Here is a 12,254-nt window from a genome sequence, read left to right as displayed (position 1 = left end):
CTAGTCAGCATATCATATCCATTCCACCCCAACAATCTTTCTTGAATATGGTCCTTCCTTTCCCCTCTGCCTCTACTCTATTTCACAGGAGCATGGGATTTAGAGTCAGGTTGTTCTGGGTTTGAATCCCAGCTCTATTACTTTTTGGTTTCATGATAAGAGAGTTATTTAATCTCTCTGAGCCTCAATTCCCTCATGTAAAATGATGATAATAATACCTACCTCACAGGGTTGTTGTGAGGATTTAAATTAGATATTGTACGAAAAGTGCCTAGCACAGTGCCTGGCACAAAGTAGAATAGGTGCTCAATAAATGGTAGCTATTATTATTATTTTATTATTATTATTATTTACTCTAAATTGGTAGGGTATGTATTGAAGATAAAGCTTTTGGAAAGGTAGCAGTGAAGCCTTGAGTGCTGGTTCAAGAGTTAGAAATGTCCATATTTGATCATTTAATGGATTCAGACTGTGACCACAGTTGGAGGCTAGATCTTCATCCTGCCACATCCTGCCTTATAGCAAGACGATGCTAGGGACAGAAGGGTTTGCAACCAGGTTTGCCCTTTTTTGCCCTTCTTCCCATAATAGGCTCAGCAGCAGGGAAGGCAGCAGGGTATCTCTTCTGTTGAGAAGAGCTAACAGATTCTATTTAGGTCCTGCAAAAGCCAAGAAGGCCTTTCGTGTTTGAGGAGGGTTGGCTCTGTCTCTTCTTCTCATCTTGGATGTGAGTGAGGATTAACTTTTCATCAGAGAGAGCATTTCAAATTCCATGTCCATTAAATTAAACTTGCCAACGTTTTTTTTAAGCAACATATACGTCCGTCACTGGAAAGCACACAGGTCCTGGCCTGCCTTGAGGGGTCACACAGGTGTGCATAGCTGGGATAGAACATTCTTGAAAAGCTTTGGCTAGTTTCTTACAAGTATTTGCCTCCTCGCTCCCTACTCTTCCTTGGGTCTTGATCCCTGGGAAAAGGCTCATGTCTGATACAAACATCTGATGAAAGAATCTTGGGAGAATCAGAGATGGTGTTAGAAAGCAGTCAATTCAGTAGAAACCCTTCTGCCAAGTCGTGTGTGTGTGTGTGTGTGTGTGTGTGTGTGTGTGTGTGTGTGTGTGTGTAAAGTGAGCACAGCCAGTCCTCGACCCTTCTGCCAAGTCGTGTGTGTGTGTGTGTGTGTGTGTGTGTGTGTGTGTGTGTGTAAAGTGAGCACAGCCAGTCCTCGGACTCCAGAAACAGAAAAGGCCTACAGCAATCTGAGGCTTAACAGATGCTTCAACAAATGGCACTAATCCTCAGAGGCTCTCCCTTAAATACTGAAATAGGAACAGGATGGATTCCAGACTACAGTTCCCAGAATGCTCAGTGGGGAAAATGAAGTGAGTGGAGCAGCGTACGTACGATGGGATGTGTATTTCGTGTAGGGCTGAATAAAAGCCACGCCTATCTCTCCCAAGGCACGCCTACCCCGCCGAAGGCAGTCGGTCGTTGTAGTTTTGTTAAACCCAGGAAACTTAAAATTGTAAACGAGCAGGCAGAGGGGCTTGACGGGATATGTAGTCGGCACGGTCATTCGACGCGCACGCGCAACTGTGGTCGGGGCGGGGCCGCGGCACTGCGGTGAAAGCCGAGGCAGCGGGCAGGCGAGCAGGGGGCGGGCGGACATCTTGGGATCTGGAGAGTGGCCGGCCAGGCCGAGCAGGGGCCCGCGGACACCAGGTGAGCTCGGGATCTGGCCAAGGGTGAGGGAGGATTCCTACCCCGCTGCCCAGCTTGGCCCTTCCCTGCACTGCGCTGCAGTGGAAAGCTGCCCACACCCGGGAGTGGCCTCAGTCTTTAGATCGGGAGGGAGCTGACGGCGGGGCGGGGGCGCCCGGGGCGCGGTTGCAGGACTGGCAGAGAGCAGCGCCCTCCACCTGACCCATCCGGAGCCTCCCGTGAGAAGGAGGAATCCTTCCAGAGCCGGGACTCCGCGCGGCGCCCCCCTCCCCGGGATCGTGACAACCTCCCTGCCCCGTGGCGCCTCCTCTCAGTGTAAGGACAATTCTCCCATCCCCTAGGAAGGACAGTGACACCCCCGTGTGCCTCCTCCTTGGACTGTGACAAGTCTCCCACCCTGCGGCACCCCTTCCCCCCAGTTGAGTGACACCCCGCGGCTCTTTTTTCTCAGACCTGTGACAGCCCCCGCACCCCCATGGAGCCATATTTTTTTCCGCGATGTCTACCTCCCCAGGGTGAAAAACCCACCAGCACATCATACCTCTGCACTTGAACCCCAAAGCAGGTTCCGTACCCCAGCTTTCCTTTATTCACCACTGTCAGTCTCTCCCTGCTGTTTTTCCTCTTCAGAGCCTTGACCTTTGCCACACTGGAAACTCCTTCCTCTAGATGCCCCCACCACCCCTGTTCCTGCTGCGGCCTCACCTGAGTAGACCGCCCGGCTGTTTCTGCCAGTCTTTCCCCTTAACTAATTATTCCATTCCTGTCCTGGACCCCACCGCTGCTGCCCTGGTGCTCTGAGGTCCCTACCACTCTGTGAACTTGCCCCTTTGCCCAGGGCTCTAAACTCCATTTTGCATTTCTTCTCCCAGCCTCTTTGGACTGAGGGATGGAATGTGTCCACCACCACTATGAGAGACCTCTCACTGAGTTTGGGAGACCCTGGTGGCCCCAGTAATCCGCTTTATTTTCCAGTCTAGAAAAGTCTGCTTAACTCCCGCCGCCCTGTGAAAATTAATACCAGAGCTAATTCAGGAAATCTAGAACTAAATTAACTGTTTTTCTCCTTGTAAACAGTCTAAATTAGTTTGACCCAAATAATTTGTATAATTCACATATTCTGCCCCTTGCTTATAGGTATTTAGGCCAGAAATGAGTTATGTCATGGGGTCTGGAATCATTAAAATTTCAGCCGGATCAATCTCTTCATTTTATGAACCTATATCCCTACCCCTTTAATTTTATTGGGCATTTGGGAGCTGAGAAGGAGCCTCCCTTTTTCAAAGGGAGATAGTTAAAAATAACTAATAAGCAGCTTGGATCATTGAAGTGTAGTCTGCCAGGGCTGGGGCCTTTCTCTGCTTTTTTGCCTGCTTATCTGACTGCCTGGGATTGGTTGGAACCGCACTCCTGGGTGTCAGGGCCTAAGGCCTCCCTTCTCTCCTCCCCACACCCTGCACACCCTTTCCTGGAATGTTTAGATTTCTGTGAATTAGAGAGCCGCAGGTTCAGGCCCTGCTGTCTTCTCAGAAGGGTAGTGGAGCCTCAATGACTGGGTCTTCCTAAAGCTGTGCCTGGGAGCCCCAGGCCTGAACCAAGTGGAGTAATTCCTACCGCCATTCCTGCAGCCGCAGGCAGGCCTTCCCAGTGACTCACCGGCTACAGTCTAAGTGAGAGCCTGCACAGGAAGGGGCCAAAAAGAATCCTTGCTGAGTTCAGCACTGTGAAGAGGGGGAGGGGGCTACTTTCTGGGCTCAGCCCCAGAAAAGGGAGGGTCAAAATGGCCTTAGAATCCTGGGCCCAAGTCCTTCTCCATTTCTTTCTCCTTTCCAGTGTGAGATAAACAGGAACTGGAGCCTGGCTAAGGGGAGGGGCATGCCTGGGAGGGCTGCAGGGTCACTTACTGGAGGGTTGAGTCAGGAAAAAAAGCCGAGCCAGTGACCTGCACAGCCCCACTGGGGATGTTGGCAGAGGTTCTGAGGCCTTCCCTTACCCTGCCTCCGCCTGTCCTAGGTCTGTTCTCAGAGCGATGGGCCTTGGAGACTGAGCTGCCGCCATGATAGGAGGCTTATTCATCTATAATCACAAGGGGGAGGTGCTCATCTCCCGGGTCTACCGAGATGACATCGGGTGAGTCCCCTGGCTGAGCCAGCCATGCCCCCACCCTTCATCCTTCCTCCCCAGCATGCAGGACCAGGTCTGTTCCTACCAGAGACTTGACTTGGGCCAACCCTGTCCCTTGCTGCATCCTAGAAGCTCAGCTAATACAACCTGGTTCCCATAAGGTCTGGTGGTATTGGCCTGGCAGCCAGTTACTGGCTGATAGGCAGGACCTGTGGAATAGTGTGGCCCCCACAGTTTTGGGAACTCTTGCCCTTCCTGCCTTCTCCTTCCCTTAGTGACAGACCTAGATGCTCGAAATGAGTGCTTTTGCCCTGGCAGATGGATTCCTCCTTTGAGGAGGAGGGAGATATTTCTCCAGGGGATGGAGTTAGTGGCCAGGCTAGAGGTACTAGCCCATCTAAGTCTTGCTCTCAAAAGCCCTTCTTTTGCTGAGAGCCTTCACTGGATTCTCTTGAAAGCCTCTCCACGCTGCCAAATCCTCTCCCACTCCCTTTCTCAGGAGGAGGCAGGCTGCTGACTCAGCTGTTTTCAGTTCTTCTGGGCCATTCCTGGAAGAGAGGTTGTGAGCAAGCCTGGGGCACTCTCTGGGTCACTGAGGGAAGGGCAGGGAGGCCATGTGGCCCTTTCTGGCCTATCAGAATAGATCTGGAGTAGCTCCTTGTTCTGGGTCCCTCAGACCTTAACAAGGAGGCACAGCCTGCCTTCTCATTCTGCCCCACCCTGCACGCCACTGTTCTTTCCTGAGTGAGGGCACACGTCCTAGCCTCTAGCCTCTAGCCTCGGCAGCTCTAATGAGATTAGGCTTCTTTGGTTCCCACTGCCCTGTTTCTCTTTCTCTAAGAGCTTAGGATAGACAGTTACAGAATGGGCCTGCTGCAGTGCCCTAGCTCCTTGGCTCCCAGCTCCTTGGCTAGTGGGCTGGCCTGGCCTTTGTGGCTGTTTGTCCACTGGCTGGTAGTGGGGCATGAGCTAGAGTTGTGGCAATGCCCGGCTTGCCTGAACCTGGCTGGCTATACCCATAAGCACCCCCCTCCTGCCCTGGATGGACCTGCTTAAGCCAGGGCACATACTATCTTGCATGCCTTGCTGTGCTCTCCACCCCCTTGCCTGTTGCTTGTCTGCTTCACCTCATGGTGTGTGCTGCCCACCCCAGTGTGTTGTGTGTCTAATCCTCTCTCTCGTTGCTGTCACTCTCCTCTTCTTGCTGGCGTCATTTCTCTCATCCCATCTCATTGGCTGCCGTAGCAATAGGTAAGCAGCCTATCAAGCTGCCGCCCAGGCACAGGTGGGTGGGGGGCCCTGCCCCCCATCATTGTTTTCTTCATCTATTCTCATTCCCCAAACACACCCTGGAATTGGATCCTGGACAGGAATGAATGGCCCAGCTCCATGGCCCCTCAGTCCTTTTTCCTCAGTAGATCAGAGCCTTCTCTGAAGTCATGCTTTGTCTAACTAGTGGAATCACAAGTGGGAAAACTGGAAAAGAAGCAGAGTCTCTCATTTGGGCGTGAAGCTTACAGAGAAGCTAGAGAGGTGGCAGCTGGGAAATTGGGGCGAAGCCTGGGAGTTTGGAACATACCTCCTTAAGCCTCATGGATCTCACTTTATTAATGCTACATCTATCCTCCTGTCATTGCCACTTGACTTCCCCGTCTCTTCTGATGGCCTTCAGACACCAGCCCAGCTCTGACCCTACCCCTGTACCTCTGCTGGGAGTCACAAGGGAACTGCCCCAGTGGTTTAGACAGTTAGCTTCAGAGTACATGCCAAACTCAAGCAGTGAAGGGAGGGGGAGGGGGGAGTTGTTAGCAGCTGTGGTTGATCCCTGTGGAGTGAGGTTTGCCTGGGCGCTGAGCAGCCCCTGTGTACCCTTTTCCCTCAGGAGGAACGCAGTGGATGCCTTTCGGGTCAATGTTATCCACGCCCGGCAGCAGGTGCGCAGCCCTGTCACCAACATCGCTCGCACCAGTTTCTTCCATGTTAAGCGGTCCAACATCTGGTTGGCAGCTGTCACCAAGCAGAATGTCAATGCTGCCATGGTCTTCGAATTCCTCTATAAGATGTGTGACGTAATGGCTGCCTACTTTGGCAAGATCAGCGAGGAGAACATCAAGAACAATTTTGTGCTCATATATGAGCTACTGGATGGTGAGGCTGGCAGGGTAGTGGGCCTAGGGTGGGGCTGAACCTGATGGGGCCTGGCCTGGAGGTAGGAGCAGGTGTGAGATTCCCTCCAGTGCCTTCTGAACTTTCCTATTTGGTCTTTTGAGCCCTGAAAAGGCCAGCAAGTAGAGGTGGGAGAGGAGGCAGAGGACCAAAAGCTCTTTCAAAGGGGATAGGAACCTAACTGTGGGGCTTGGTAGCTTGAGCTCCTGCAGTTAAGCACATTTCCCGTTCACCTTTGTGGTTTGGGCATTCACTGACTGTCCTTCCAGCTTTCTGTCTCAGCAGCTGCCTCAGAGCCTGGAGGAGGGTGAGCTATTACCAGCTTCTGGGGTTGCATTCTCTCTGTTCCTCTGTAGGGTATGATTTAAGGAAACAGTCTTTCCACCTTCCCAATGTCTGGGTTTTCTAAGGACTCAGCGCTTCCTGATCTCTCATTCACTGGCCATAAGATTCTTCTGCTGATTTTCTCTGTGAAAAGAAAAATCTGACATTTAATTATGTTTTCTTATAAAGCACAAATCCCAGAGTAATTGCTACAGATGATCCCACACTCTTCTAAAGCAGTCCTGGCCAGATATGTCCAGGCCAGGGGAGGGATTAGACTAAAGGAGTCTTCAGCTTCTTCTAGGGGCTGATGGATCCCTTCCTTTTGCAGAGATCCTGGACTTTGGCTACCCACAGAATTCAGAGACAGGAGCACTGAAAACCTTCATCACTCAGCAGGGTATCAAGAGCCAGGTACTCAGTTGTACAGCCACAGCCAGGGTGGGGCCCATCCTCCTTGAGCCCCCTGAGCCTTGTCCCAGCTGACTCAAGTACCCACCTCTGACAGGAAGTGCTGGCCTGAGCCCTCTGCCATGATTGCAGGCCTTTTTTGCTGTGTGTGGCCCTCCACCCCAGGAGCAGCCAACTCAGCATCTCTGTTACTGGGAATATAGTTCAAGCGGTTTCCTTCTGCACTGGGGGAGGGAAGGGTGTGGGCTGCTCTGGGGGCCTGGTGTTCCTCAGGAGGAGAGTGTGGGCCCTCCTCTAGGAACCAGGCCTTATAGCTGCCTTCTTCTTTTCTGCCTGCCTTTTCCCGTCTGTGCTCCCCTACTGCTTCCTGTGGGCATCACACTGGCCCTTTGGCCTCCAGCATCAGGTAAGCTACTCCCTTAGCTTCCACCTTTACAGCTTTGCTCCAGTTTTCTTCAGGCCCTGCATCATGGAGCTTATGGCAAAGATGAGTTACAGGGTGGGGATGAGAAGGGAGGGGGAATGATGGTAGAGTAGGGATAGAAACAGGATGATTGAAGGTGGAGAGAAATGAGCCATTAGTGTTTGTCTCTGTCCCCCGTGTAGACAAAAGAAGAGCAGTCCCAGATCACCAGCCAGGTGACCGGGCAGATTGGCTGGCGGCGGGAGGGCATCAAGTATCGCCGGAATGAGCTCTTCTTGGATGTCCTGGAGAGTGTGAACCTTCTCATGTCCCCACAGGGTGAGATCCCTCTTGTGATGAAGCTGGAGGGGCAGGACCAGGGCAGGATCCTCATGCTGACTCAGATGTTCCTATTTATCTATCACCAGGGCAGGTGCTGAGCGCCCATGTGTCAGGCCGGGTGGTGATGAAGAGCTACCTGAGTGGCATGCCCGAGTGCAAGTTTGGGATGAACGACAAGATTGTCATTGAGAAGCAGGGCAAAGGCACAGCTGATGAAACAAGCAAGAGGTGCCTGAGGCAGGGTTGCTGGTGGGAGAGAGAGGACCTTGGAGGGCTGAGTAGGGCCTGGTGAATCACAGGTTCCTTCTGGATATCATTTCTTCCAAGCTCTTGACATCTGCTTACGAGAATGAGGGGATTGTTCTCATCCTACTACTTAAAGAGTAGGTCCCTTTGTTTGATCCCCAGGACCAAGACTTTTCTGTAACATACTGATGGCTTCTGCCCAGTGTGCCTGAAACCTCTGGGTCCCAAGCAGCAGAGTTCTCCAGAAATGGTGAACTTGCAAAGCTTCCACTCATCCCTAAGTTAGCAGCAGGGACCCTTCAGTCAAAAAGCTATAAGCTGGTAGCTTTCCACAGTCTGTAGTGCAAGCCTCACTCAGGATGTGACAGCCTTTGGGGGTGGGATAGATGCCCAGTCCAACTCTCTCCTGCCACTCTCCTGTATCAACGAGGAGACCTTCTCCCCCTGCTCACAGTGGGAAGCAATCAATTGCCATTGATGACTGCACCTTCCACCAGTGTGTGCGACTCAGCAAGTTTGACTCTGAACGCAGCATCAGCTTCATCCCACCAGATGGAGAGTTTGAGCTCATGAGGTACCAATGGGGTGTGAGGAGCCAGGGGGCGCTGCTGGCAGAGAGGGGTGGGGAGAAGGGAGAAGGACAGGACCTGCTGTGCCAACCTTGCTCCCCACCCCTAAAGGTATCGCACCACCAAGGACATCATCCTTCCTTTCCGGGTGATTCCGCTAGTGCGGGAAGTGGGACGCACCAAGCTGGAGGTCAAGGTGGTCATCAAGTCCAATTTCAAGCCCTCATTACTGGCTCAGAAGATTGAGGTGAAAACAAGGGACTTGGGGAGGAGGAAACACTATCTCCAGATAAAGGTAGCTGATGTCAGGGCTTGACAGAGCTCTCTGACAGGTATATCACTTCTAGGTGAGGATCCCAACCCCACTGAACACAAGCGGGGTACAGGTGATCTGCATGAAGGGGAAGGCCAAATACAAGGCCAGCGAGAACGCCATCGTGTGGAAGTGAGTCTCCTTCACAAGGTCACTGCAGGGCTCAAGATGCCTTGGTGTACCCTCTTAAGTTTTATCTTCATCCCGTGTGTGTGTGTGTGTGTGTGTGTGTGTTGCACGGGTGGGGGGTGCCTATCTGCTTCTCCAGGAGCCTCTGCTTATGCTGTCACCCCTAAACCTCTCTGTGAGTGTGCACATGCCTGCACTTGGGTGCATGCATACATTTAGTTATCAGAATGCTTCAAGATTTCCCTATTTGCCCTTGTAACTTCTCTGTGAAATAAGGAGCAAGGGATAGCAAGCTTGTGTATCTAGGCTGAAATTGCAGCCCACAGGGCTAAAAGAATAGCAAACCCAAGATTCCATAGCAAGTGATTTTCAGGGCCCTCACCATATTTCCTGTCCTAGCACCTCCCACAAGCTCCTCTGTTCCCTTCCCCCCTCCTCTCCAGAAAGGGCACCATCCACCTTGAAACTCCTCCAAGCTATCAGGGGCACTTGTTGCTCATTGCCCCTCTGTTCCTAGGATCAAGCGTATGGCAGGCATGAAGGAATCGCAGATCAGCGCAGAGATTGAGCTTCTGCCCACCAATGACAAGAAGAAATGGGCCCGACCCCCCATTTCCATGAACTTCGAGGTATGGCAAAGGGGGCGTGGTGGTGGGGGCTAAAGGCATGGCAGGGTATGCTAAGAAAGATCTTAGGATTGTCCGGGTCACCTTCTGCACCTTATCACCTGCAGATGAGACCTAGAGAGGGGAAAGTGACTTTTAATTCAAAGACCCATTTCTTTCCCCTTCAGGCCTCTTACTAGAAATTGCTACTCACACTGACCGAAAAAAAAAAAAAATCTGTGACATGTAAAGTTTGTCTTAAGACAGTTTTTTGAAAAAATTTAGATTGTTTGAATTCCAGATGAGACTCAAAGTTTATTTACACATAGGAGACTGGGCTGGCTTTGCTTTTGTACATGTTAGACATATAATTTTCTCCACTTTATTTTTTAAGCCCATAATATTGAGCAGAATAAGTGTTCTAAGGTGGGTCTTTGGTTACTGCCTCCTGCTGATTAAAGGAATTGATTCAAGTTATCACAGGCATTGCCTGACTTCAAACCCAAGTAGTTATTACTTATTCTTGGATATGCTTTCTTCTATAGTAACCTCCTAAGACCCTTCTTAAGCTTCCCCTAGCTTGTTTCAGGACTCCGATCATTCCAACACTTGTAGTAAAGAGAGGTGAAGTAGCGCAGGGCTACAGTACTTCCCAGAGGAGAGCATCTGTCATAGGAAGACCAAATTCCTAACTGAACCTGTCCCTTGCCCAGGTGCCATTCGCGCCCTCTGGCCTCAAGGTGCGCTACTTGAAGGTGTTTGAACCGAAGCTGAACTACAGCGACCATGATGTCATCAAATGGGTGCGCTACATTGGCCGCAGTGGCATTTATGAGACCCGCTGCTAGCTGCCTAGTAAGCAGCTAGCCTGCCTCCCCACCCACCCTCTTCCACAGGTCTGGGTGTCCCCAGGCCACCACACTTCAGCGTCTCCTCCCTCCTGCTTTGCTGCCTTCCCTTTGCACCAGCCCCTGAGTCTAGGTCTGGACCAACCACATCGCGAACGGGACTGGCGGAGTAGTCCCTGGGCTCCCTGGGCAGGGTGGTTTTTGGGGCTCCTACTCCACCATCCATCTGTCTGTCCTGGCCCAATGCCAGGCTCTGTGTTCTGTGACCAAAGCCAGGTGGGCTCCCTCTCCTCCCGTCCCCCGTGGCCACATCTCTGGAGTGGGAGGGTTGGCTGCCCCTCACCTCGGAGCTCCCCCAAAGGCCAGTAACGGATCCCCAGCCCTCAATCCCTACTCTGCTTTGGGATAGTGTGAGCTTCATTTTGTACACGTGTGACTTTGTCCAGTTATAAACCCAATAAACTCTGTAGAGCGGAGTTGCTAAGTGTTGGTGCTGGAGCTACATGCAGAGGGGAACTGATGGGATTGCTCTTCCCAAATCTTAGGCTGCCTACTCTGAGTAGAATTTTGTATCCTGAGCTCACTCGGTTTTTTTTAATCCTGAGTTCTCTTAAGGCTTTTTTCTGTTGTTAGGCCCCCTTGAGGTCATTCAGGCCCTTATCCTGACTGGTGTCTGGCCTCCTGTCTCAGAACACAACCTCAAGGGCAAGCAGCTCCACTTGGACCCAGTCCCCTGAGGGTAGAGATTCTTTCCCTAATTATCTCCAGCCTTAAGCAGGTATTTTCTAATTAGCATAGATTAAGCAAGGTTTACATTTGTTTTTTCCCCACCATCTTGAGAAACTCACCTCAATTCTGTCTTCCCAATTACCCAGGCTTCCCTAATATTGGTGAATGGTAAAAGGGATTCTCCTCCTTTCTGTAACTTTCCGTCTGCAAAAAGAATCTTGTGATGAGCTAGTCCTTAGGCGTATTCCGTACCCTGTTGGTGTGTTGGGGCAGATAAAAGAGCAAACCTGCCCTCACCAGTTTTCCCTTGTTTGGCTTCAGTCATTTAAAATCTATTAGAGAAAATTTCAAATATAAACAGGAAGTATCAAGACATATATATAGTGAACCCTCATTGAACTTGTTATCAGCTTATGGCCAGTTTCTTAGTATCACGTGATCTGTGTTCACAATCCAAGAGTCCTGTGGTATTTTTTTAACAACTTGCATCTGGATCTAAACAAGGTCCATTGGGGTCAGTGAATGCTTTTTAAACCTTATAAACTATAGGTTCTTGCAAGTTGTTGAAGAAACCAGTTTTTAGTTTCCCCACCAGAATTCCTCTTTTCCTCTAGTGCCTATAAAGTGGTTGTTCGCTCTAGCAGCTTAAACTGTTTAAACTGTAAATAGCAGGATTGATCCTTCGCAATGGCAAAAGGATGATGGATCTTAGGTGAAAATTTTAGAGCCAGGTTGGAAGAATATTCACGTTAAACGTTAAGCAGCATCATTTTGGGGATATTCCTAACTTACGAGGGAATCGGTGAAACGAAGTAGCTTTTTACATTTAACTGAGCTTCCTGATTCAGAGAAGTCTGCTTTGGGTATAGATAGGTAGGGAATAAATACCCTTGAATTTACACATGCCTTTGTCGATCTGGTTTTCCTGCCCTTTGGTGGTGAGTTTGGGCCCTGCAATGTTAGAACTGAGTGAGAATATTCGCGTAGGACTGCTGAGCTGTCAGATGAGAAAACAGAGTGCTGGTCCTGGGCGGCCTGGCCACCAGGCTGATACAAGAAGCCCATAGAACCTGAGGACCAGAACAAAACCTGTGAGCCATACATTACTGCCCAGGGGGCTTCTGAAAGCTCAGGGATGAGTGTGAGTCAGCAAACCTCTCAGAGGGCTCCAAAATGGACCCGTCTGGGCGCGCTGCAGCAGACGCGCCTCAAGGGGACGCAGAGACTCTACCGAGGCCCTTGTGCTTTATCAACCGCTCATCTGTCAGAAGGTTCCCTCCTGCCGCGCTTATCGGTGTCTCGAGTCCAGATAAACCGCGAG

At 51.0% G+C, this 12,254-nt stretch overlaps 1 protein-coding gene across 2 annotated transcripts; it reads left to right on the top strand.

Moving 5' to 3' along the window:
* Nucleotides 1–1,616: 1,616 nt before the first annotated feature.
* On the top strand, nt 1,617–10,680 carry AP2M1 (adaptor related protein complex 2 subunit mu 1). Of its 2 annotated transcripts, XM_039241689.1 has the most exons (12): nt 1,617–1,724; nt 3,738–3,854; nt 5,731–5,996; nt 6,670–6,752; nt 7,150–7,155; nt 7,356–7,491; nt 7,581–7,722; nt 8,195–8,314; nt 8,421–8,556; nt 8,657–8,754; nt 9,269–9,380; nt 10,070–10,680. In XM_039241689.1, exons 2-12 carry the CDS (start codon nt 3,781–3,783, stop codon nt 10,202–10,204), a joined length of 1,308 nt encoding a protein of 435 aa, XP_039097620.1. In that variant the 5' UTR covers nt 1,617–1,724; nt 3,738–3,780; the 3' UTR covers nt 10,205–10,680. The 2 variants fall into 2 exon arrangements, with proteins under 2 accessions (XP_039097620.1, XP_039097621.1); XM_039241690.1 differs by lacking the exon at nt 7,150–7,155.
* The last annotated feature ends 1,574 nt before the right edge of the window (nt 10,681–12,254 follow it).

Source organism: Hyaena hyaena, unplaced genomic scaffold (genome assembly GCF_003009895.1).
Source record: "Hyaena hyaena isolate Hyena2069 unplaced genomic scaffold, ASM300989v1 scaffold_199, whole genome shotgun sequence".
In the NCBI taxonomy this organism is placed as follows: Eukaryota; Metazoa; Chordata; class Mammalia; order Carnivora; family Hyaenidae; genus Hyaena; species Hyaena hyaena.
The sequence above is the reverse complement of the archived record's forward strand: the minus strand, read 5'-3'. Positions and strand labels throughout refer to the sequence as shown.

What these genes read in the sequence shown, in the direction of transcription:
- AP2M1 (XM_039241689.1), top strand. Translation starts at nt 3,781, where the DNA reads ATGATAGGAGGCTTATTCATCTATAATCACAAGGGGGAGGTGCTCATC. An exon ending in CCTTCTCATGTCCCCACAGG is followed by an intron (nt 7,492 to 7,580) that starts GTGAGATCCCTC and finishes ATCTATCACCAG; the next exon opens with GGCAGGTGCTGAGCGCCCAT. An exon ending in GAGAACGCCATCGTGTGGAA is followed by an intron (nt 8,755 to 9,268) that starts GTGAGTCTCCTT and finishes CTCTGTTCCTAG; the next exon opens with GATCAAGCGTATGGCAGGCA.